General features: G+C 42.5%; 2 protein-coding genes and 1 long non-coding RNA gene across 3 annotated transcripts in view; 1 reads left to right on the top strand and 2 right to left on the bottom strand.

The window, feature by feature from the left end:
* Positions 1-463: 463 nt before the first annotated feature.
* On the bottom strand, positions 464-11482 carry LOC138664384 (uncharacterized). Its single transcript, XR_011318338.1, has 2 exons — positions 11248-11482; positions 464-2496 (listed from the first exon to the last, which is right to left on the bottom strand). It is a non-coding gene; the product is annotated as an uncharacterized lncRNA (long non-coding RNA).
* A 108-nt stretch (positions 11483-11590) lies between these two features.
* On the top strand, positions 11591-15041 carry TMEM74B (transmembrane protein 74B). Its single transcript, XM_069751036.1, has 2 exons — positions 11591-11710; positions 14182-15041. The coding sequence occupies exon 2, from the start codon at positions 14230-14232 to the stop codon at positions 14908-14910; it is 681 nt and encodes a 226-aa protein (XP_069607137.1). The 5' UTR covers positions 11591-11710; positions 14182-14229; the 3' UTR covers positions 14911-15041.
* Positions 15042-25659: 10618 nt separating this feature from the next.
* Positions 25660-26540, bottom strand: part of PSMF1 (proteasome inhibitor subunit 1) — a 74669-nt gene continuing 73788 nt past the window's right edge. Inside the window, exon 7 of the mRNA XM_069751035.1 lies at positions 25660-26513. Within this exon, the coding sequence (XP_069607136.1) occupies positions 26462-26513 (52 nt within the window). The 3' untranslated portion in view covers positions 25660-26461. The remainder of the gene's footprint in view (positions 26514-26540) is intronic.

Below are 26540 nucleotides of genomic sequence, written 5' to 3'. Positions count from 1 at the left end.
GAAGTAGGTGGAGCTAAGGAAAGAAGTCCACAGCACCACGCTGCAGACTCAAAAGCTAATGTGAACCCGGCCTAAGACAGTCCACATCCCTACACACGCCAGAGTCACCTATCAATCAACTGTGGCTGGAAGAATGGGACTGCAGGGGCCACTCTGGACTAGTCAGATCTCTCCTTGAAATCCCAGGCTACCATCTAAAACAATGTTTTATCTGAAATGGAGCCTTTCAGAGAAAAACATACCTTGCTGCAATCGCTTAACCAGGCAAAATAAATCGTATGACAGATTCCCTTTAAATGTTAGGTTGAAGGGTTTTCACGGGAACAAGTCGCTCACATACAATAACACATTATCCCATCGGCTCACAGGTAACACCTGGTCGCTGTCAATAAAACAAGCCTGTGTGAAAGACTGATGTAAAATGATTGTACGTAAATGTAAGCTGAAAAAAAGTGGCAGAATGTTTGATTATACAATTGCATTTATTTACAAAAATAATAAATAAAATACAGGAAATTACTTTCAAATGTTTCCAGGAGATCCACAATATGAAAATTTGCTCACGTTGATACAACACGATGATAATGAGGAGGAGATGATTATTGTTTCTGGGTACATCAAATACATTCTTGGATCGAGGGCAGCTATTTTTGTCTTTTGTTGCTCATTGACAGCAGAAAACACTATGAGCATTCGTAAATCCAGTATATTGTAGTTGGTAGACATGGTCACACTGTCGCAGTTCAGGTTCTGAAGCTTAAAAGTGGAATGACATTAACCTCACTGTCCCAATTTCTGTGTGTGGCTTTTTAACCAAGTCTAGAATTGGATCCAACAAGAAATGCAAGTATAAGTTCTTTCTTGGTATTTCCCATTCCTTTTGAACCCACTTTTGGCAATTTTCCAAATGCTCTGGCCCTGATTCATTAAGAATTGCTTTTTGTACGCCATTTTTTATGAAGGGAGTGCTGGACTAATACTTGTATGTGCCAAAAAAGTGTGCTTCTCAGTGAACTTGGTACATCTTTCAATTGATGTGCGCCACTACCAGAAATGTAGGCCACCTTTTGTAATGTAAATTGTGATAAATTTGTTGGGCAGGCTTGTCCACTCACCATCCTGGCCTAGATCCGCCCATTTTTTCAAAAAGTTGGGGCAGTGATTACTGGAAGGAGACTTACAATGTCTGGTCATCTTGACTACTTAAAGGGGTTTTACAGGATTAGAAAAACATGTTTTGTTTTTTTTCTAAAAAAAAAATTGTGATTGCTCTTTCTACAGGTTTTGTGTGGGGTTTGCAGCACAGCTCCATTCACTGTGGGATGCTGAAAGGCAATACCACAACTTGTCGAAAGATGGGGCACTGTTTTTGGGAAAAAAAGCAACCATCCTTTTCTGATACACTAAAACCTCTTTAAAGTAATTTGTTACTAAGTTTTTTTTATCAATATATCAGATCAGCTGTTACCGGCAGCCACTGGAAGCGCTCGGATACTGCTGGAACACAGCAGCTCTGTCATTTCTATAGTGGCTATGTACCACAGATCCACCTCCTGTTAATATAAATAGGAGGTGATCTGTGGTACTTGGCCATTGCCACTATAGTTTTGACGGAGCTGCATTAGACAACTTTCAGCGGGCATCCATAACTGATCGCAGCGAGTACAGGGTGTCGCACCCACACAGATCAGATATTCCCAAGGATTGGCCATCAATATAAAAGTAGAGGTCAACCTCTCTAATATTGATCAATTTCGCTTACTGAATAGAAATCTACAGTCTACAAACAAGACGGGAGTGTCGCAGTTTATGGGAGAAAATGAAGCAGACGGTTAAATAATCTCATGGGCCCCTTTAAGGCTAGGGTCACACCAGCGTATTTTATCTTATCTGAGAGAATCGGTCCAATTATGCTAATCATACTCTGATCAGAGTTTGATCAGAGTGTAATCATAGTATGATTTGATTTTCTTGGATGAGGAGAAGATAGAGAAAAAAGTGTCTCCATCTTCCCATTCTGTCAGTCGTGCAGTCTGATTTTTTTTTCCACGCACTCATTGACCTACCTGGTTGAGTGCAATCAAAATATCGGATGCAAATCAAGCACGGTGCGATTCTTTTACTCAGACAGACTCTGTCTGAGGAAATAAATTGGACATGTGCACGGCCCCATAGAATATCATTTGGTCCAAGCGATCTGACAATGTTTTGTCAGATAGCACTCGGACAGAAAATGCTTGTCTGCATGAGCCCTAAGGATGAGCGCTATGGGACAGAATTTCTTCTGAGAACCATCTGTAAAGTAGATGGAGATCCATCTTCCTTGTGGGCAACCAGACTTATGTCTTCTGATGTGGAACGACCTCTGACTCCATGTGACTCCTGGATAGGACGCGTATTTGACCAGTATGTAGATTCAAGCCTGTACTCCCGAATCCTTGCATGTAGAAATCTCAGCTGGGCCAGCAGCCTCTGGTCCTGGATACGCATCTCAGTCTAAGATAGGGAACAAATAGGGGTGCTTACTACACCCCACCAGGTGTAAAAGAATGAGGTTGTTGAAAGTCACTGAACTCTCAAGACAATGGAATCCAACCAATATTATACGGATCATTGAGATTTATAATGGTTTATTGTAGACAGTTGCATACTTTATATATTCCCTCCTTGATTCTCATCCCCTTCTATAGTCCTTCCATTTTCATCCCCTGCTTTCTACAAGGTGATTGAGTCCCTACTTTACCCGGAAAAATTGCTGTAACTTCTAAAAGAGATTGCTGATTGTACTGAAATTTGGACTGTACATACTTTGGTTGAGATGTGAGCATACAGTGAACCTCAGCAACAGCGTTGAGAAATATCCTCGCCCCAAGTGGTCTTGCCGACTTGTCACCCTGCCGGTCTACAATACGAGATAGACTTGCTGCACACTTTTCTGCATGTCGATAGTTTGTGTGGTGCTTGCTTTTCACCCCTGCTGAATTCCTTCTTCATTTGTTAACAATGTACAGATACAGTTTAGAGGAGCGTGTTTTCATTGTGAAAACCTATTGGAAAACTGAGTCCTTAACCCCCTAATCCCATATGGCGTACTATCCCGTCAAGGTGACCTGGGACTTAATTCCCAGTGACGGGATAGTACGTCATATGCGATCGGCCGCGCTCACAGGGGGAGTGCGGCCAATCGCGGCCGGGTGTCAGCTGACAATCGCAGCTGACATCCGGCACTATGTACCAGGAGCGGTCACGGACCGCCCCTGGCACATCTACTCACGGCACACTGCGATCAAACATGATTGCAGTGTATCGGTGGCATAGGGAAGCATCGCGCAGGGAGGGGGCTCCCTGCGTACTTCCCTGAGACCCTCGGAGCAACGCGATGTGATCGCGTTGCTCTGAGGGTCTCCTACCTCCGCCTCCCTCCAAATAGCCACGGGGCTACATCCGGGTCCTGCAGGGAGGTGGCTTACCAGCGCCTGCTCAGATAAAGCCCTGGTAAGCCTGCAGCCTTGCATGTCAGATCGCTGATCTGACACAGTGCTGTGCAAAGTGTCAGATCAGCGATCTGTCACTATAACATGATGCCCACCACTGGGACAATGTTATAAAGTAAAAAAAAAAAGTATTCACATGTGTAAAAAAAAAACCTAAATAAAGAAAAAATATATATATATTGTTCCCATAAATACATTTCTTTATCTAAATACTAAAAAAATAAAGTACACATATTTAGTATTGCCGTGTCCGTAACGACCCCCCTATAAAACTGTCCCGCTAGTTAACCCCTTAAGTGAACGCGGTAAAAAAAAAAAAAAAAAACGAGGCAAAAAGCAACTCTTTATTATCATACCGCCGAACAAAAAGTGGAATACCACGCGATCAAAAAGACGGATATAAATAACCATGGTACTGCTGAAAACATCATCTTGTCCCACAAAAAACGAGCCACCATACAGCATCATCAGCGAAAACATAAAAAAGTTATAGTCCTCAGAATAAAGCGATGCAAAAATAATTATTTTTTCTATAAAATAGTTTTTATCGTATAAAAGCGCCAAAACATAAAAAAAATTATATAAATGAGGTATCGCTGTAATCGTACTGACCCGAAGAATAACATTGCTTTATCAATTTTACCAAACGAGGAACGGTATAAGCGCCCCCCAAAAAAAATAAATTCATGAATAGCTGGTTTTTGCTCATTCTGCCTCACAAAATTCAGAATAAAAAGCGATCAAAAAATGTCATGTGCCCGAAAATGTTACCAATAAAAACGTCAACTCGTCCCGCAAAAAAACAAGACCTCACATGACTCTGTGGACCAAAATATGGAAAAATTATAGCTCTCAAAATGTGGACACACAAAAACTATTTTTTGCAATAAAAAGCGTCTTTTAGTCTGTGACGGCTGTCAATCATAAAAGTCCGCTAAAAAAACGCTATAAATAGTAAATCAAACCCCCCTTCATCACCCCCTTACTTAGGGAAAAATGATAAAATTTAAAAAAATGTATTTATTTCCATTTTCCCATTAAGGCTAGTGTTAGGGCTAGGGTTGGGGTTAGGGCTAGAGTTAGGATTAGGGTTAGGGTTGGGATTAGGGTTAGGGCTAGGGTTAGGGTTTCAGTTAGAATTGGGGGTTTCCACTGTTTAGGCACATCAGGGGCTCTCCAAACGCAACATGGCGTCCCATCTCAATTCCAGCCAATTCTGCGTTGAAAAAGTAAAACAGTGCTCCTTCCCTTCTGAGCTCTCCCGTGCGCCCAAACAGGGGTTTACCCCAACATATGGGGTATCAGCGTACTCAGGACAAATTGGACAACAACTTTTTGGGTCCAATTTCTTTTGTTACCCTTGGGAAAATAAATCAAATTGGGCTAAAAAAACATTTTTGTGGGAAAAAAATGATTTTTTATTTTCACGGCTCTGCGTTATAAACTGCAGTGAAACACTTGGGGGTTCAAAGCTCTCACAACACATCTAGATAAGTTCCTTAGGGGGTCTACTTTCCAAAAATTGTGTCACTTTTGGGGGGTTTCAATGTTTAGGCACATCAGGGGCTCTCCAAATGCAACATGGCGCCCCATCTCAATTCCAGTCAATTTTGCATTGAAAAGTCAAATAGTGCTCCTTCCATTCCGAGCTCTGCCATTCGCCCAAACAGTGGTTTACACCCACATATGGGGTATCGGCGTACAAAGTACAAATTGTACAACAACTTTTGGGCTCCATTTTCTCCTGTTACCCTTGATAAAATAAATCAAATTGGAGCTGAAGTAAATTTTGTGTGAAAAAAAGTTAAATGTTCATTTTTATTTAAACATTCCAAAAATTCCTGTGAAATACCTGAAGGGTTAATAAACTTCTTGAATGTGGTTTTGAGCACCTTGAAGGGTGCAGTTTTTATAATGGTGTCACACTTGGTTATTTTCTATCATACAGACCCCTCAATGACTTCAAATGAGATGTGGTCCCTAAAAAAAAATGGTGTAAAAATGAGAAATTGCTGGTCAACTTTTAACCCTTATAACTCCCTAAAAAAAAAATTTGGGTTCCAAAATTGTGCTGATGTAAAGTAGACATGTGGGAAATGTTACTTATTAAGTATTTTATGTGACATAGCTCTGTGATTTAAGGGCATAAAAATTAAAAGTTGGAAAATTGTGAAATTTTCAAAATTTTCGCCAAATTTCCATTTTTTCACAAATAAACGCAAGTCTTATTGAAGACATTTTACCACTACCATGAAGTACAATATGTCAATATGTGGTCAGAATTGTAAAAATTGGCCCGGTCATTAACGTGCAAACCACCCTTAGGCTACGTTCACATTTGTATTGTTGGGCGTTGCGTCGGCGACGCAGCGCACAACGCATGCAAAACGCATGCAAAAACGCATTGTTTTGTGACGCATGCGTCCATTTTTGGCTTGATTTTGGATGCAAAAAAAAGCAACATGCTGCGTCCTCTGCGCCCTGACGCTTGCGCCAAAAATGACGCATGCATCACAAAACGCAAGACAACGCATGTCCATGCACCCCCATGTTAAATATAGGGGCGAATGACGCACGCGTTGCCGAACCTGCGCCCGACGCAACGCAAATGTGAACGTAGCCTTAGGGGTTAAAGAGGTGCCAAAGTGATTTTCTTAAGAAGTTTGGAGGTCAAAATCTGTGTATAGCGTGTATTTTGTCACTAGTAAAGAAGCTGGAGCGTAGAGGAATATTACTGGACAGGCATGATGGAGGAAGTCCGAAAATGTCTATGGAAACAATAAAGAATGTGAAAAAACAGGCACTTCTGGCATTTCCATGTAAATTGTTGCACAATCTTTCCTAGGAGACAGGCATGTCTTATTCGACATGTCAACTAGTGGCCAAAAAAGGTCGTGTTCGTCCAGAGTCACTATCGTTCAGGAATTGAAATGGACAATCAAGAGAAAATAATTGCCGGATTATTTCCTTTGAAGCCATTTTAAGTGTTGCGTGTACAGTAATAAGCCACAAACATTACAGGCACTCCCAGGGCCGGACTGGCCATTGGACACTTCTGGCAAATGCCAGAAGGGCCAGTGCCGGTAGTGGGCCGCTGCACGCCGACTCACCCCCCCACTAGCGCCACCGCATTCAACTATACCGGCATCTCTGACGCCGGTACAGTTGAATGCAATGATGGAGGACAGAGCGTCTGCTGACGCCCCCTCTCCCATCATTCCCCGCTCTGCCTCTGACACTGCGGGTGCATGCACACTCACTGTGTGCCAGGCAGTGCAGCGGCAGCCGCCGAGACATGAGCAGGGAGCAATGCGGGCACGAGGAGAGGTGAGGACTGTGTTTTGGTTTTTTATACTGGACTGTGGGGCCATTCTCGGGGGGGGGGGGGCGGGGAGAGATGCAGGCTGTGCTGTATACTACTATGTAGGCTGTGCTGTATACTGCTAAGTGGTCTGTGCTGTATACTACTACGTGGGCTGTGCTGTATACTGCTATGTGGGCTGTGCTGTATACTGCTACGTGGGCTGTGCTGTATACTGCTACGTGGTATGCTACTGTGTGGGCTGTGCTGTATATTACTACGTGGGCTGTGTTATCTGCTCTGCGGGTTGTGCTATATACTATGCGGGCTTTGCTATATACTATGGGGGGTATATTATATTCTATGGGGGAGGCCGTGTTATATACTATGGGGGGTATATTATATTCTATGGGGGAGGCTGTGTTATATACTATGGGGGGCTGCATTATATTCTATGGGGGCTACATTATATATATTATATATTATGGGGAGTTGGGTTGTATTATATTCTATGGGGGGCTGTATTAGACTTTATGAGGGATGATTGCATCATACTCTTTGATGGGGCTGCATTATATCCTGTGGGGAGGTGGGCTGTATTCTATTCTATTCGGGGCTACATTATATTCTATGGGGGGCTGTATTATATTTATATTCTTTGAGGGGTGATTGCACCATACTCTATGAGGGGGGCTGCATTATATTCTATGGGGTGGCTGCATTATACTCTGGGGTGGCTGCATTATATTCTGTAGGGTGGTGGCTGCATTATACTAAATGTGGGCTGCATTATACTGTATTGAGGACTATGGGGAATGCGTTATACTATATGAAGAACTATGGGGGAAGTGAATTGTACTACATGGATAAAGATTATTAAAAAATAAAGATTATTATTACATGGATGACTATGGCGGTGCATTATACTATATGGAGCACCATGAGGAGTGTATTATGCTATATGGAGGACTGATCCATGTATTTTAATATATGGAGGACTATAGGGAGTGTATTATACTATATGGAGGACTGTGGTGCACATTATAATATATGGAGGACTACGGGGTGTATTTTACTAAACAAGTAAAATGCTGTATATTCAGATTGTTTTTGCTGGAACAAAAATCATTGTTCTCAGCAGCACATCACCCGTGTAAACTGTAGATGTGCTGCTGATAACATGATACTGTATGGTGATCTGTTAGTGATCTATTAGTGATCGTTCTGTCCCATCATTATTCCTCAGCTGGTGGAAAGAGGCCGGGAAACAAGCATTGAACAACTTCAGTATTGTCGATCAAACTCATTTAGCAGCCTGAACTCAGCGCATGTAAATACAACCGAAATGCTTTTGTGTGATGTGCAATATATTAGCATTTGGGGCCCCATTTTAAACTTTGCCTAGGGCCCCACTTTGCCTAAAACCGGCCCTGCCTACAAGTGTACAAAGATATTATACAGTCACCATGTGACAAGTGGGCCTGTGTAACTTCAAATGCCAGGGCTGAATTTTAGTCCCAGTCCGGCCCTGGGCACTCCGAGAGCACATACAGCGAGAAATTCAGGCTATGACCCCAGACGTCCTGCAGAATTAATTCAACAATACGCAACAGTGAGTGCAGGCGTGCTTGTATGCGACTGGTGGATATTTTCAACACCTGCTTTAAAACATCAGTTTCTCATGAACCAAGGTATGTGCAGTCCAAATTTCAGTACGGTAGGTCAACTCTTTTAGAGCTACAGCAATTTTTTCCAGGTAAAGTAGCGAATGAATCATCCTGTATATTCTCTGCATTTCCACCCCTTACCTCTAGTCCTTGCATTCTCAAATCACTGCATATTATTTCATCAATTTTAATCTCTTCTATGTATAGTCCCTTGCAGTCTCACTTCTTGTTTTCTATAGTCCTGTGCAGTCTCACTCCCTGCTTTCTATAGTCCCTGCATTCTCACTCCCTGCTTTCTATAGTTCCTGCATTCTCACTCCCTGCTTTCTATAGTTCCTGCATTCTCACTCCCTGCTTTCTAGTCCCTTGTAGTCTCACTCCCTTCTTTCTAGTCCCTTGTAGTCCCACTCCCTTCTTTCTAATTCCTGCAGTCTCACTCCCTGCTTTCTATAGTCCCTTGTAGCCTTACTCCCTGCCCTCTGGTCCTTGCAGTCTCACTCCCTGCTTTTTATTCCCTTGTAGTCTCACTCCCTGCCTTCGAGTCCCTGCAGTCTCACTCCCTGCTTTCTAATCCTTTGTAGTCTTACTGCTTTCTAATCCCTTCTAGTCTTACTCCCTGCTTTCTAGTCCCTGTAAGCCTCTCTCCCTGCCTTCTAGTCCCTTGCAGTCTCACTCCCTGCATTCTGGTCCCTTGCAGTCTCACTCCATGCTTTCTAATCCCTTGCAGTCTTACTCCCTGCTTTCTAGTCCCTTGCAGTCCCACTCCCTGCTTTCTAGTCCCTTGTAGTCTCACTCCCTTCTTTCTAGTCCCTTGTAGTCCCACTCCCTTCTTTCTTATTCCTGCAGTCTCATTCCCTGCTTTCTATAGTCCCTTGTAGTCTTACTCCCTGCCCTCTGGTCCTTGCAGTCTCACTCCCTGCTTTCTATTCCCTTGTAGTCTCACTCTCTGCTTTCTAGTCCCTGCAGCCTCACTCCCTGCCTTCTTGTCCCTTGCAGTCTCACTCCCTGCATTCTGGTCCCTGCAGTTTCACTCCATGCTTTCTAATCCCTTGCAGTCTCACTCCCTTCTTTTTAGTCTCTTGCAGTCTTACTCCCTTCTATCTAGTCCCTTGCAGTCTCACTCCCTTCTTTTTAGTCTCTTGCAGTCTCACTCCCTGCCTTCTAGTCCCTTGCAGTCTCACTCCCTGCATTCTGGTCCCTGCAGTTTCACTCCATGCTTTCTAATCCCTTGCAGTCTCACTCCCTTCTTTTTAGTCCCTTGCAGTCTCACTCCCTTCTTTTTAGTCTCTTGCAGCCTCACTCCCTGCCTTCTAGTCCCTTGCAGCCTCACTCCCTTCTTTTTAGTCCCTTGCAGTCTCACTCCCTGCATTCTGGTCCCTGCAGTTTCACTCCATGCTTTCTAATCCCTTGCAGTCTCACTCCCTTCTTTTTAGTCTCTTGCAGTCTCACTCCCTTCTATCTAGTCCCTTGCAGTCTCACTCCCTTCTTTTTAGTCCCTTGCAGTCTCACTCCCTTCTTTTTAGTCTCTTGCAGTCTCACTCCCTGCCTTCTAGTCCCTTGCAGTCTCACTCCCTGCATTCTGGTCCCTGCAGTTTCACTCCATGCTTTCTAATCCCTTGCAGTCTCACTCCCTTCTTTTTAGTCCCTTGCAGTCTCACTCCCTTCTTTTTAGTCTCTTGCAGTCTCACTCCCTTCTTTTTAGTCCCTTGCAGTCTCACTCCCTTCTTTTTAGTCCCTTGCAGTCTCACTCCCTTCTTTTTAATCCCTTGCAGTCTCACTCCCTTCTTTTTAGTCCCTTGCAGTCTCACTCCCTTCTTTTTAGTCCCTTGCAGTCTCGCTCCCTTCTTTTTAGTCCCTTGCAGTCTCGCTCCCTTCTTTTTAGTCCCTTGCAGTCTCACTCCCTTCTTTTTAGTCTCTTGCAGTCTCACTCCCTGCCTTCTAATCCCTTGCAGTCTCACTCCCTGCATTCTGGTCCCTGCAGTTTCACTCCATGCTTTCTAATCCCTTGCAGTCTCACTCCCTTCCTTTTAGTCCCTTGCAGTCTCACTCCCTTCTTTTTAGTCTCTTGCAGTCTCACTCCCTTCTTTTTAGTCCCTTGCAGTCTCACTCCCTTCTTTTTAGTCCCTTGCAGTCTCACTCCCTTCTTTTTAGTCCCTTGCAGTCTCACTCCCTTCTTTTTAGTCCCTTGCAGTCTCACTCCCTTCTTTTTAGTCCCTTGCAGTCTCACTCCCTTCTTTTTAGTCCCTTGCAGTCTCACTCTCTTCTTTTTAGTCCCTTGCAGTCTCACTCCTTTCTTTTTAGTCCCTTGCAGTCTTGCTCCCTTCTTTTTAGTCCCTTGCAGTCTCCCTCCCTTCTTTTTGCAGTCTCGCTCCCTTCTTTTTAGTCCCTTGCAGTCTCACTCCCTTCTTTTTAGTCCCTTGCAGTCTCACTCCCTTCTTTTTAGTCCCTTTCAGTCTCACTCCCTTCTTTTTAGTCCTTTGTAGTCTCACTCCTTTCTAGTCCCTGCATTTTCACCCCCTGCTTTCTATAGTCTGAAATCTCCCACTCTGCTATCTATGGTCCCTGCATTACCACCATGTACTATGCATTGTCAGTCTTTGCATCCTCATTCTGTGCATCCCCTTAGGTCGGATGATGCCCTCCTCCCTGTCTGCCCCCCACACACACGGCAGCTGTGCGCGCAGGGATAGGGTGGGATGTGTATAATCTTTCTACCATCAGAGGGATGAAATGTGATTGCAGCAGCATGAGATGGTGGATGACCCGTCAGCAGCACTAATCTTACCAGCTCCCTCCTCAGCCAGGACAGGGCGGGTCCCAGGGGCATCTCCATAATGCAATCTATGCCGGGGCAGTGATGGATGTCACTGAGGGGGGCAGTTATGGGGTATCATGGCATCTGATACAGATACATTTACTGGAAACAAAACCGAGGGGTCCCCAGACTCTATGTAATGTTCCACAACTACCAAACCCCAGCTGGTTAGTATTGCCAGCCCATGATATGCCCAGACCGCAGTGGGGGCTTTAAGATGGCGATGCCTGTTAAGGACACTGTGACACTACAGCGTAAACTGTCCAAAGGAGGGCGCTGTGACTCCTGTCTCCTCCCACATGGTCCATGATGGAGTCGATGTATCGGGTCATTCAGTAGCAGCTATAACCTGCAGCACTTCTGTTTATGCCTGCCCGTGCTGCCTACAGAGAGGTGGTCCCTGTGACTGGCACTGATTGTCGGGTGTTCACAGGTTAGTGTCTGCGCACACGGCTCCTCCTCAACCAGGGCTGGGGTCTTCATTGTCTGCTCAGCCTTTGTGTCAGGGACAGTGTGATTGTAGGGGACAATGAGAAGTTAAAGGACAGGCTGCCGGGGACTGTGCTGTCTTCATGTGTTGTCACTAGCTGGGAGGACCACAGGGACCCGACTACTTACTGGGAAACAATGGCTGGAATACGAGTGATTCCTGGAATTCAGGCATCAGCCATCAGTGTTCTCGGTGGGTGGCTGTGTGATGTCTCATGGCTGAGAAGTTGTAGTGACTGGGATGTGGTGCTGAATGGACAGCTCCTCAGCTGTGCACTCCTCTGCTGTCACCACCCTGTGTCCCTACTGTGTTACTATTATTTATATAGCACCATGAGAAGGGGTTACATACAAATTGCAGAGATCACAGTTATCAGCGACTCATCATCTCATGGATGTATCACTGCAACATTGGAATGAGAAGTTACAGGCAGGCAAATATTTGTTACATTGGGCTGCATGTTACAAACAATCTAAAGTGTTAATTTGTGATGACTCAGATTTCCACAGCTCAAATATCAGTGATTGATGCATTGATTGTACTCTGGGGACATATTGAGGGACACAGGCACACAGATTATGGGGCGTGTGATGACAATATAGTAGAAAGTTACTTCTAACAATAATTCAGTCACACTCCCTATCCCCCTGGTGATTTATCAGATCATCTTCTACCTGATTTAGGTCTTAGGCGGCTTTATTGTGGTCCCATGTTACTGTCAGTATGATGACTGCAAACCCTGTCCCGGCTGGTGGTGTACTGACCTGAACCCACAGCATGACAGGGATCCGAGGTCCTATTAGTTCACGTCATTAGATCTGTTGTCATCAAGGGATTTAAATGTATATATTTTGGGTTACATATCATTTTTACAATTTGCCATTAATATGCTCTTTGTTTCCCTGCACATTCAACTTTGATGTGATCGGTGGTCATAAATCAGCTGAAAAAAGCTCCGAAAAAGACAGAAAAGAATTACAAAAGACTGTCATAGTGAGCTCACTGACTGATTCACAGTGAACTCATTCTGCAGCCAGCAATAGACAATGCAATACAGAGGTTACAGAAGGCAAACATTTTGAATAAAGCGCATTTGCAAAAAATAATTTTAAGCCCCAGTTACATGCATTTCAGTGAAAAAAAATTATCCCCCTTTAACAAAGCTTTTTTGTTACTATTTGTCACCTGACTGAGGTTTTGCTTTTGTTAGGCTGCGTTTAGATCTACATTGCAGTGTGGCCTCAATCATATTTAGGCTTTGTTCACATTTGTGCATCTGCGGATGAATACGTAGGATGTGTGTGTCAAAAACCACTGCAATAGTGCACCACGTGTCCAACTACATCTGTATGAATATTATCCATAAAGGGTTTTTTTAAAGTATCTATTTGGTTTCACTCTTTCTTTTTCAACTAGCTCTAATTGGTACAGACAGGAAAACGTATACTTTTTCCACGCATTTAAGTGAACTGCTATAGGTTTTAGTATGTCTCCTATTGAGAACAATGGAGAAAAAAATATATCGTTTTTCGTACAGGTTTTTCAAACAAAAAAACATGGTCAACTACAGGGTTTTTTTTTAGATCCAATGAAACCCGCAATATGACAAAAACCTGACAATACACAGAACATTTTTGTTTTACTGCACTTTATCAATTTTACTCTATGGCTATGCTGCCATATACATCCGAATAAGCATTTTTGCACTGTACAATTGTGAACTTAACCTTACCCAAAAACACAGGTCTGCATTTTACAATATTTATTCCCTTAAAATGTCGGACACCATGATACAAACCTAAAACCCCATTACAGTCAACAGAGGGTCCGTTTGAGGTCCTGTATTCATCTGAGTGTCATCAGTTTTTGTCGTATGTGGAGAAAAATAAAAAGAAAATTTCTCCATTCTGACAGTCTGTGAAATTCAGAGCACACTCGGTTGACATCCAAGTGCGGTATGATTTTTTTCAGGGACCTATAGACTTGCATTGCCGATTTTGATCCAACCCTCATAATCGGACATGTCTGCGATATTTTGCCGAGGATCACTGGGTCAAGGAAAAAATTTGGCATGTGCACAGCCCCATAGAATATTATAGGATGAGTGCTATCCATGATAAACACAGGAAGCACTCGTACGAGAAAATCAGATGTGTGAACAGGCCCTTAGGCTGAATTTACATATAGGTAATAGATGGAAAAATAAACGCCTCCCCTCCCATGTGGCTCTTCTGAACTGAACATACATCACCATAGGGTTCATTGCGAAACTAATTTTTGGCCAGTTGGAGCCATATGAGGTTCTTGACTTGCAAACACATTTATATGCCCATATTACTCTGCAGTAAGTCATTGGCTAAACCTTTTTATGCATATTGATAATAAAATATCTCTTTTCCTACTAAATTCCCCAGTTTGAAAAAGTTCTCCATAATCAGGATGAACAGGATCAGAATCAAGAAATGGCTTCTTCAAACACCTTGGAGCTAAGAGACCTCAGTACAAGACATGCTGCAGATGACCAGACCTATTATCGGAGCTCAGCTGCCATCAGGGGATTTGAGAACCCATCCTATGAAGATATTGGAGAGACCACGTTTGGCCAGGACTCACAAAACGTCCGAGGTTTGACGCCGTTGTCTGAAGTGAGGGGATGGGCTGCAAAGGAGAATGGATCTCCTCACTCGGAGGACAGTCGAGAAGCAGAGACAGGAACGCACTCTGTGGATTATGGTTTTATCTGTTCTCTGGTCTTGTTGATCTGTGGCATAGTGCTCGTGGCTGTGGCGTACACCATACCACGGGAAGTACGGGTCAGCCCAGATTCTGTGTCCGCACGAGAGATGGAGAGGTTGGAACTATACTATGCACGTCTTGGCTCACACCTTGACAAGTGCATTATAGCAGGCTTAGGTTTGCTTACTTTGGGAGGAACACTCCTCTCCATGCTACTTATGATTTCTATATGTAAAGGGGAGCTGTACCGCAGGAGAAAATTCACCACGGCCAGAGGGCCAAGGACAAAATATGGCTCCCTCAACTTACGGATGAGGCAAGTGACTACCGAGGGGGGACAGATGTTGGTTGAACATGAAGTTCTTGAAATGACAAATCATGCTAACCAGCAGCAACACGAGCCATGAATGTACCGGGATCAATTACAAATACTGGAATGTGAGGGGTTAAAAGTTTCAGATGAACAAATTATTCTGGTATGGCTGTATTAATGTTTAATGAGGTCAGATTATTCCCGTACTGAGAGGTGCCTGTTGTTCGAATCTCAGAAACGATGAAGGGGGAAGGGTAGAGACATGAGAAATAGCGTAGTCAATCAATAGACTGCATTCATTAGAACAGAACTGCAAGTTCCAGCATGCCAATACATTTTACTTGTTGTTACTTGTAGTTCTGCAACAGCTGGAGATCTATACAAGTATGTTCTATTGTTTGGTCTGCTTCACATTAACAGACCAGAAATATGGATGTGGTTTAGTAATGGTTGGGATGGATGAGGGGCAGAGGTGAAACCATAGGCGGTGCAGGAGCTTAAGGGGGCCCAAAAGGTCTATTTGACCAAGACTTAGGAGACCAAGACTATTAATGACCTGTGGTAGTTGTGGGTCCTGTTGGTGTTTTTGCATTGAGAACTACGAACTTCAGGATACGCCAGGGGGTGGGGTGGAGTGGGATTATTGTTCATAAGCATTTCTATCCTGGAGTCATTGTGGGTGGGCTTATACTCTACAGATTTATACATTTCTACCCTGCATCATTCATGATTCATTGTGGGTGGGCTTACACACTACAGATCTATAAATCTCCATCCTGTATCGTTCATGATTCATTGTGGGTGGGCTTACACACTACAGATCTATAAATCTCCATCCTGCATCTTTCATGATTCATTGTGGGTGGGCTTACACACTACAGATCTATAAATCTCCATCCTGCATCTTTCATGATTCATTGTGGGTGGGCTTACACACTACAGATCTATAAATCTCCATCCTGCATCTTTCAGGAGTCCTTGCGGGTGGTCTTACACACTACAGATTTATACATTTCCATCCTGTATCATTCAGGAGTCATTGCAAACTGATTAACCCTGCTGTTCTGTTCGGTCTGGGGAGACCTATTTTGAACTTTGGTATTTTTTGGGGTGTTCAAGATGCGGTTCTGAAACTTGTGGTTGATTGACTTAAATGAGGATGGGTCGGTCGGCCACGGGTTTCAGAGCCGCATCTTGAATATTTTAAAGAATATTGAAGTTCAAAGTCGGTCATTTTTGACCAACAGAACAGCAGGGTTAATCCAATTTGAAGACCAATCACAATTGCTACCAAAACAATCCGACATGCTAACAATGTGCATCATCCGATGGACCAAATATTTAAGCTTTATTTAATAGTTGCTGGTGTGAAAACACCATTCTCTTAATGTCAGACTGGGAAGTCCTATAATGGCACTGCCTGCATTCAGACGCCCATAACATTATTCCCGGTCAGTATAATGGAGAGTCTCGATATCACATGTACACACAGCCTTAGGCTGCCGTCACACTATCCGTATTTGGTCAGTATTTTACATCAGTATTTGTAGCCAAAATCAGGAGTGGAACAAATAGAGGAAAAGTATAATATAAACATATGCACCATTTCTGTATTTATCACCCACTCCTGGTTTTGGCTACAAATACTGATGTAAAATACTGACCAAATACGGATAGTGTGACGGCAGCCTTACAGTGCACCGATTCCCAATCAGAGGGAGATGCAGGATCTTTTTTCTTATTAGTTCATACTGTGTTGGTAGGAGAATGTATGAAAAGGTAGTACACATCCCATCATTCCTGACTGACAAGAGCATATAGGCTGGGACTAGATGATAGCACGAATATTATATGTTATACCTAGTGCAGCACATGGGGCGCTGCATGACACAGGAGTAGATTCTCTCTTTGATCTCTGTCGTGCACCGCCTTCTTGGGTCTTGTATCACAGATAGAAAAGTCATCCTGGGATTAATAGTGCCATAGGCTTCATAATGGTGGATGTGGTGGAACACAAACCATATAGCTGTAGGAATCCTGAGCGTTCAGACATTAGAGAATGACAGAATGAAATTTACATTGAAGCATCAGTTTATTAAAGGGGTTGTGTACATTAGAAAAAGTTTTATACAACCCATTAAAGAATTAAAATTAATACAATGGGTGGTCTCTGTACCAGATTGATGGTTAGTGTGGGAATGTTTACAAAGAGCGTCTCGTGTTCTGGACGTCCTGCCTTGTATGACACACACAACCCATTCAATAGAATGGACTCTGTAATGTTTTATTTCTCTAGTGGTGGTGCTGTACAAAAACTGAACCCTTACTGACAGATTTCGCCACAGATCACAGTAGATCGCTGGGGGGTCCAAGCAGGGGGAGCACCTCGTGTCCTGCTTATTGAAAAGGAACTCCTCAAACAAGTAGTGATTATGGAGCATATATATATATATATATATATATACACACATACATACACATATATATACCTATCCATATATATATATATATACCTATCTACTATATAATTGTCTAAGGGTCACTTCCGTCTGTCTGTCCTTCTTTCTGTCACGGATATTCATTGGTCGAGGCCTCTGTCTGTCATGGAATCCAAGTCGCTGATCGGTCGCGCCAGCTGCCTGTCATGGCTGCTGCAACTAATCAGCGATGGCCACAGTCCGATTAGTCCCTCCCTACTCCCCTGCAGTCAGCGCCCGCTCCATACTCCCCGCAGTCACCGCTCACACAGGGTTAATGCCAGCGGTACCAGACCACGTTATGCCGCGGGTAACTCACTCCGTTACCACCGCTATTAACCCTGTGTGACCAAGTTTTTACTATTGATGCTGCCTATGCAGCGTCAATAGTAAAAACATCTAATGTTAAAAATAATAAAAAAAATAAAAAATCATGATATACTCACCTTTCGCGACGTTCCGGTGACCGCTCCATGCAAGCGGCAGTTTCCGGTGGCAAGGATGGTATGGGAGAAGGACCTGCCATGACGTCACGGTCATGTGACCGCAACGTCATCACAGGCCCTGCGCGCCTGCGTGAGGACCTGCCATGACGTCACGGTCATGTGACCGCGACATCATCAAAGGCCCTGCGCGAGAACGACCTGCCATGACATCACGGTCATGTGACCAAACTACAAGGGGCCCTCGGAAGGTGAGTATATGTTTATCTTTTAACCTGTGACATACGTGGCTGGGCACTATACTACGTGGCTCTGGTGCTGTATACTACGTCGCTGTGCAATATGCTACGTGGCTCTGTGCTGTATACTACGTCACTGGGCAATATACTACGTGAATGGGCAATATACTACGTGGCTGGACAATATACTACGTGACTGGGCAATATACTACATCACTGGGCAATATACTACGTGACTGGGCAATATACTGCGTGGCTGGGCAATATACTACGTGGCTCTGTGCTGTATACTACGTGACTGGGCAATATACTACGTGGACATGCATATTCTAGAATACCCGATGCATTAGAATCGGGCCACCATCTAGTGTATATATATATATATATATATATATATATATATATACATACACATATATATATACATACACAACCCCTGGCATAAATTATGTAATCACCAGCCTTGGAGGATGTTGATTAAGTTGTTTAATTTTGTAGAAAAAAAGCAGATCCCAGACAAGGCACAAAACTAAAGTCATTTCAAATGGCAACTTTCTGGCTTTAAAGGGACTCTGTCACCTGAATTTGGAGGGAACAATCTTCAGCCATAGGGGCGGAGTTTTCTGGTGTTTGATTCACCCTTTCCTTACCCGCTGGCTGCATGCTGGCTGCAATATTGGATTGAAGTTCATTCTCTGTCCTCCATAGTACACGACTGCGCAAGGCAAGATTGTCTTGTGCAGGCATGTACTACGGAGGACAGAGAATGAACTTCAATCCAATATTGCAGCTAGCATGCAACCAGCGGGTAAGGAAAGGGTGAATCAAACACCCAAAAACCTCGCCCCTATGGCTGAAGATTGTTCCCTCCAAATTCAGGTGACAGAGTCCCTTTAAGAAACAGTAAAAGAAATCAAGAACAAAAGATGTGGTAGTCAGTAATGGTTACTTTTTTTTAACCAAGCATAGGGGACAAATTATGGGATCACTCAATTCTGAGGAAAAAATTATGGAATCACCCTGTAAATTTTCATACCTGAACAACACCTGCATCAAATTAGATGTGCTCGTTAGTCTGCATCTTAAAAGGAGTGATCACACCTTGGAGAGCTGTTGCACCAAGTGGACTGACATGAATCATGGCTCCAACATGAGAGATGTCAATTGAAACAAAGGAGAGGATTATCAAACTCTTAAAAGAGGGTAAATCATCACGCAATGTTGAGAAAGATGTTGGTTTTTCACAGTCAGCTGTGTCTAAAATCTGGACCAAATACAAACAACATGGGAATGGTGTTAAAGGCAAACATACTGGTAGACCAAGGAAGACATCAAAGCGTCAAGACCGGAAACTTCAAGCAGTATGTCTCCAAAACAAGAAATGCACCTTTGGTTTCTGTGCTGCCGCTCTGATTAATGCCCTCCTTGCCAGGGCTGAGAGTTTTGGTAGGCACCCCTCTCTTGGCAGGTTTGTTGTGATACCATGTTCTTTCCATTTGATGATAATGGATTTGATTGGCTGACTTGTACTTCTCAACAACTTTGTCCCTGACTTGTTTAGAGATCTTCCTGGTGTTGTTTCGTGAGTGGTGCATCTTACTTAATGGTGTTGCAGCCTCTGTGGCCTTTCAGAAAAGCTGTGTATATACTGACCGACCATGTGACAATCAGATTGCACACAGGTGGACTTCTTTTCATTAAGCATATGACTTATGAAGGGACCATGCACCATAAATTTGTAGGGGTTTCATCGCAAAAGGAGTGAACACATATGCACATGCCAATTTATTTGATCCCATAAATGAAATTTATGCCTATATTTATCTCACTTCACTAGCTTAAAATGATTTAGTGCTGATGCATCACACACAAATCGGATTACAAAAATATTTAAACACAGGTTGTAATGTAACAAAATAGGTAAAAAGCCAAGGGGGTGAATACTTTTGCAAGACACTGTATATATTTTATAGCATTTTCCTAGAGCAGACAAACCTTTCATCCTAGTGCAATGGAAAAACATATGTAAAGCAAAAAAAAAACCCTCATAAAATAATAGTGTTTTGATACATATTTTCCCAAATAGGTTCTTAACCCCCAGAGCTTTTTTTCGGTTTCTGCATTTTTGTTTTTCGCTCCCCTCCTTCCCAGAGCCATAACTTTTTTATTTTTCCATCAGTATGGCCATGTGAGGGCTTATTTTTTGCGGGACGAGTTGTAATTTTGTACGACGTCATTGATTTTATAATGTCGTGTACTAGAAAACGGGAAAAAAATTCCAAGTGCGGTGAAATTGCGAAAAAAGTGCAATCCCACACTTGTTTTTTGTTTGGCTTTTTTTGCTAGGTTCACTAAATGCTAAAACTGACCTGACATTATGATTCTCCAGGTCATTACGAGTTCATAGACACCAAACATGTCTAGGTTCATTGTTATCTAAGTGGTGAAAAAAAATTCCAAACTTTGCTTAAAAAAAAAAAAAAATTGATACATTTTCCGATACCCGTAACGCCTCTATTTTTTGTGATCTGGGGTTGCGTGAGGGCTTATTTTTTGCGTGCCGAGCTGATGTTTTTAATGATACCATGAAGGTGCCGATATGATCTTTTGATCTCCTGTTATTGCATTTTAATGCAATATCGTGGGAATCAAAAAACTTAATTCTGGCGTTTTTTAATTTTTTTTCTTGCTACGCCGTTTAGCGATCAGGTTAATCCTTTTTATTGATAGATCGAGCGATTCTGAATGCAGCGATACCAAATATGTGTAGGTTTGATTTTTTTTTTATTGTTTTATTTTGAATGGAGCGAAAAGGTGGGTGATTTAAACTTGCCGTATTTTCACGCGACCGGTCACGCAACCGCGACATCATCGCAGGTCCTACGCTCAATGCATTCTTAGGAACGGAGGCTGCCGCTTGCACCGCTGAGAGCCAGAGTCCGTCGGAGAGGTGAGTATATCCATATTTTGTATTCTTTATTTTTTACATGAATATGGATCCCAGGGCCTGAAGGAGAGTCTCCTCGCCGTATAAGATGACTGTGCGTATAAGATGACCCCCGTCTTATACGGCGAGTATATCCCAAATTCCATATTTTATATGGAAAAGTTGGGGCATCAAAGCAGGGGTTCTGCCATCAGACATACTATTCCGTCCGATGGCAGAAAGGGATTATTTGGGACTTTTTTTTTTTACTATGGGACTACAAACTAACAGGCAGGATGTTACTAACTACCTTCCTGTTCTATTCTGCGCTGGCTCAGAGAGGTCACTGATGGCTCCTGCCGGAAATTCTGCTGCTCAAACTTAACAGAGCAGTTCTTCCTCTTCTGGGCTGCTCAGACTACATTGCGTGTCTACTGGCGTCATGTTGATTGACAGCTGGCACCCTGCAGTTAGGCAATGGGGAGCTGGATGTCAATCAGCATGTCAGCAGTCACGCCATGTTGACAGAGTGGAAGAGAAGCAGCTGCTCTGTTGAAGTCACGTCATCAGAAGCTGCAGAATCACGGCACATGATTAAGTAGCTGCTGATGGTCCAGTTAAAATTTGTCTTTTCTCATCTAGAGGAGAAACAGTCAGTAGGAGAGGGAAGACATTAGCAAACTAGAATTAGTACCAATTACAGTTCAATTCAACCTAAAAAGAAAAACACGTTCATGTAGTCACAAGGATATACATAAGGCGCTTTGTACTATAGGTTGTGACGATCCTAGTAATCATAGCCGCAGGTGTTAAAGCACACGTAGATCTCATTTTATAGATCCCATGCATCTAAAATCGAAACTTTGTTTAGGAAACTTTTAAAAAATAGTCTCAAGACAAAAAATCTCCTTGTGTTTACAGCTCCAATGCAGACATGTGTGTTCCCATGGTTACACAATACGAACAAACCTGTGTGTAGTCTTATTCTAGTCATAATGACCCGAAGACCGTACAAAAGCACTGGCAGAGAAACAACTGTAGTGCCAGACTACACATGGTATTCTTGTAGTCTGTAATCATAAAAACACATACACTGCCGTGTAAAAGTATTCATATCGTGTCAACTTTTTCACATTTTTTTCTATGTAACACCCCTAAACCTAAATGTATTTTATTGGGATTTTATGTTATACACCAACACAAAGTAGGACGTATTAGTCAAATGATACATTGTTTTCTAATAATTTTTTTTTAAAAATCTGAAAATTGTGACATGCATTTGTATTTAGCATCCTTGAATCAATACTTTGTAGGACCGCCTTTCGCAGTGATTACTGCTGTAAGTCTTTTGGGGTATGTCTCTACTAGCGTTGCACATATAGGAGGCTGAAATTTTTGCCCATTTGCTCTCGTACAGCGAGCTTTGATGGAGGTGTCTGAACAGCAATTTTCAAATCTTGCCACAGATTCTCGATGGGACTCAGGTCTGAACTGTGACTGGGCCCGTTCGCACACAAAAATGCTTTGATCTAAACCATCAATTGTAGCACTGGCCTTATGTTTAGGGCCATTATCCTGCTGGAAGGTGAACATACACCCCAGTCTCAAGACTTTTACAGCCTCTAATAGGTTTTCTTCCAGCACTGTCCTGTGTTTACCTCCATCTAGCTTCACATCAATTCTATCTAGCTTCCCTGTCACTGCTGAAGAAAAGCATCCCCACAGCATGATGCTGCCACCACCATATTTAACAATGGGGATGGTGTTTTCAGAGTGATGTGCAGTGTAAGGATATGTGCACACGTATTCTGGAGGACTGCGGATTTTTCCCGCAGCGGATTTGGAAAAACCGCAGTGCAAAACCGCTGCGTTTTTTCCTGCGGATTTATCGCGGTTTCTACTGCGGATTCCGCTGCGGCTTTACACCTGCAGTTTTCTATTGGAGCATGTGTAAAACCGCAGTGGAATCCGCAAAGAATTGACATGCTGCGGAATATAAACAGCTGCGTTTCCGCGCGTTTTTTTCCACAGTATGTGCACTGCGGATTTAGTTTCCCATAGTTTAACATGGTACTGTAAAGTCATGGGAAACCGCTGCGGATCCGCAGCTGCAGAAACGCTACGGATCCGCAGCAAAATCCGCAGCGTGTGCACATACCCTTAGTTTTCTACCACCAATAGCTCTTTGCATTTAGCCCAAAAAGTACTACTTTGGTCTCTTGTTCCATATGCTTGCTACATGCAAACGGGACTTCTTACGGATTGCTTTAAAAAATGTCTTTCTTCTTGTTTCTCTTCCATAAAGGCCAGATTTGTGGATTATTTGACTAATTGTTGTCCTACATACAAATTCTCCCACCTGAGCTGTGGATCTCAACAGTGCTCAGTGAGATGTTCAGAGCTTAAGATTTGAGACTTTAAAAAAAAAAAAAAAACAACAAAAAACTAATCCTGCTTTACTTTTCTCCACAACTTTATCCTTGACCTGTCTGGTGTGTTCTTCAGTTGTAATGATGCTGCTTGATTCCTAATGTTCCCAAACAAACCTTTGAGGCCTTTACAGAACAGCTGTAGTTATATCTGAGAATATATTACAAACAGGTGGACTCAATTTACTAATTATGTGACTCCTGGAGGCAATTGGTCACTCAAGATTTTATTCAGTCATATCAGACTATGTGGGGGCTGAATTCAAATGGACATCACAATTTTCAGATTTAGGATAAGTTCACACAGGGCGTTTTTTGCTGCAGCAAAACATGATCTTCTTGGCAGTAAAGAAGCTGCATCAAAAACACAGGTTTAAGTGCATTTTTTTTCTCTTTGTCCATGCTAATTAATGTCCTTGGATTTTCAGCAGCAAATAATGATACCTGCGTTTTTGCTGAGTTTTTTTCAACATCCATTCAAGTCAATGGGTGAAAAAACGCAGAAAAAACGCTGAAAGAAGTGACATGCTCTACGTCCAAAAAACGCAGCAAAGCACAAAATACTGATCACACAAAAAAACAATGTGTGTGCATGAGATTTCTGAAACCTCATAGGCTTTGCTGGTATTGTAAAAAGCAGCTGAAAATTAGTATAAAAAAAAAGCAGCAAAAACGCCCTGTGTGAACTTACCCTAAGGCTTTGTATACACGATGCGGATTTTGCAGCGGATCCGCAGCGGATTTGACCGCTGCGGATCCGCAGCAGTTTTCCATGCGGTGTACAGTACAGTGTAACCCTATGGAAAACAAAATCCGCAGTGCACACGATGCAGAAAAATCCGCGCGGATTCTCTGCGGAAAAAAGAAGGAGCAGGTCACTTCTTTCTGCGGATTCCGCAGCGGATTTCAACTTGCACCAATAGGAAAGTGCAGTTGAAAACCCGCAGAGGAATCCGCAGAAGAAACTGCACACAAATCCGCAGTGAAAACCGCAGCGGTTTTGCACTACGGATTTTCCAAATCCGCGGCGGCAAAATCCGCGGCAAAATCCGCATCGTGTGCACATACCCTTATAGTTTTTAAATATTTAGAAAACCATGTATCATTTCCTTTACACTTCACAAACTCTTGCTACTTTGTGTTGGTATAGCACATAAAAATCACAATAAAATACATTTAAGTTTGTGGGTGTAACATGAAAAAAACGTTTACGGGGTAGGAATATATTTTCAAGCACTGTAAATCGGCATAGGAGTTTTTTTTATCAAACTGTGCTTAATTATATATATTTTTAGATGCATCTGAGCCACGAAATTTACATTAATAGAGACTGCACAATTTTTGATTTATTCATTTTGTGGAGGTGGTTGAGTGCGTTGAATGTGCCAACGGCAATGTAAAAAGTAACCTGTAAGACTTGAGTCTGGTGATGTTGTGACATAGAGAGGAGCAAGGATGCCTGAACCATAAAATTTAACAGAGAAAAGTGTATGCAAATAAAGGTGGGAATACCACAAAGATTTTAGGCAAAAAATTCAAAAAGTTTATTTCCACACACAAGATACTACACACAGATAAAAAACATCTAAAAACCATTCCACAATGGGAAAAACATATTAGATCCAATATTCCAAAATATAGTATTTATTCAAGGTATATATATATATATATATATTGTTCCTGGCTATAATCTTTCTTGCATCAAAACAGTTAGTTTGCAGATAGATAGTCAATATCCAAAGGTGCTGAATACTTCACCCTAACCAGTCCACTGGTCCACTACAGTGGCCCCCTGGTCCCATAAGCAGCGGTGCAGCCAGGATATGGAAGAGTACAGGACTCACGCGTTCCGACACACACGGTGTCATTCTCAAGGTGACGCTCATGGTGATAAGATGTTACATGCAGCATTTATATACTAAACTGTTTTGGAGCAAGAAAGATTATAGCCAGGAAAGATTATAGCCAGTGTGTATATATATATATATATATATATATATATATATATATATATATATATATATATAAACATCGTGGATAAATACTATATTGTGGAATATTGGATCTAATATGTACTTCCCATTGTGGAATGGTTTTTAGATTTTTTTAACTGTGTAGTATCTTGTGTGTGGAAATAAACTTTTTGTATTGTTTGCCTAAAATCTTTGTGGTGTTTCCACCTTTATTTGCATGTACTTTTCTCCTTTAAATTCTAAGTATATTTCTTACATGCATGGTAGTGAACCCACGGCATCTTTTCAATATTATATGATGGTGCCCACTTAAAAAATCTCTATTTAGATACCTGAACCATCTCACAAACCAGCAATCAATGTAAATTCTGCTGATTTATTAAAAAGTTCACACAAAAAAATCTATAGCACGTCCATGGTGGAAACCCAACAACTGGGGGTGAGATCAGGGAGCGCTCACCCGATCGTCGGCAGTAGAATTTACATGAAATACACAAAGTTTCTCTCCACCTGCGCGCCATTCATCAGAGATTTATGCCAAGGATTCTCTGCATTGTGTCTTCTTACTGGTTTGTAATAAAGGAGAATAATAACACGGTGTTTTGTGCTACTATTTTATATGAACCCTTACAGTCTGCAGCTTGTAACAGATTGGTAGCGTTATAAGACATGCAACTGATATGTCACATGTAGATGTTTACGTCTCTAGAGGGCCTAAGAACTGGAGACGTCACTATAAAGTGATCAGGGGGCAAAGAATTTTCACTTGTCCTCCTTATTAACAGGGCAGTGGTTGCCTTTCCCTAGCCTGAAATGGCTGATAACAGAGGCAGCAGACCAACCACAAAGCTCATGGAGAGGTGACATACCTCAAGATTAGCCTGCCTTTACACAGCCATATTGTTTAATATAATTTTTGATATGCGGCGAAGGGACTTCAACCACGTCCACATGAAGTAGTCATATTTGCTAGGAGGCACTCAGCTGATGTCACATATGTTTGAGAAACCAAAGCAGCTGGGATCAGCATGACGTCTTCAAGTCCAGTTTAATTCATTTACAAAGCAGAAAGCAGCGACTTGGCCTTGTAATATTTTAGATTGGCCCAAATAACATGGAAGAAAACACCAACTCCTTCTCAATGGCCTTTGTGGTTCATCACATGAACATGTCGTCATATCCTGGGGGTGGCAGATGATCAGGATCAGGCCTGTGAAGGAACAGGACATCATCACTA

Source organism: Ranitomeya imitator, chromosome 2 (genome assembly GCF_032444005.1).
Source record: "Ranitomeya imitator isolate aRanImi1 chromosome 2, aRanImi1.pri, whole genome shotgun sequence".
Lineage (NCBI taxonomy): Eukaryota > Metazoa > Chordata > Amphibia > Anura > Dendrobatidae > Ranitomeya > Ranitomeya imitator.
Note: the sequence above shows the minus strand (reverse complement) of the source record. Positions and strands in the feature narration are given on the sequence as shown.

What these genes read in the sequence shown, in the direction of transcription:
- TMEM74B (XM_069751036.1), top strand. Translation starts at nt 14,230, where the DNA reads ATGGCTTCTTCAAACACCTTGGAGCTAAGAGACCTCAGTACAAGACAT.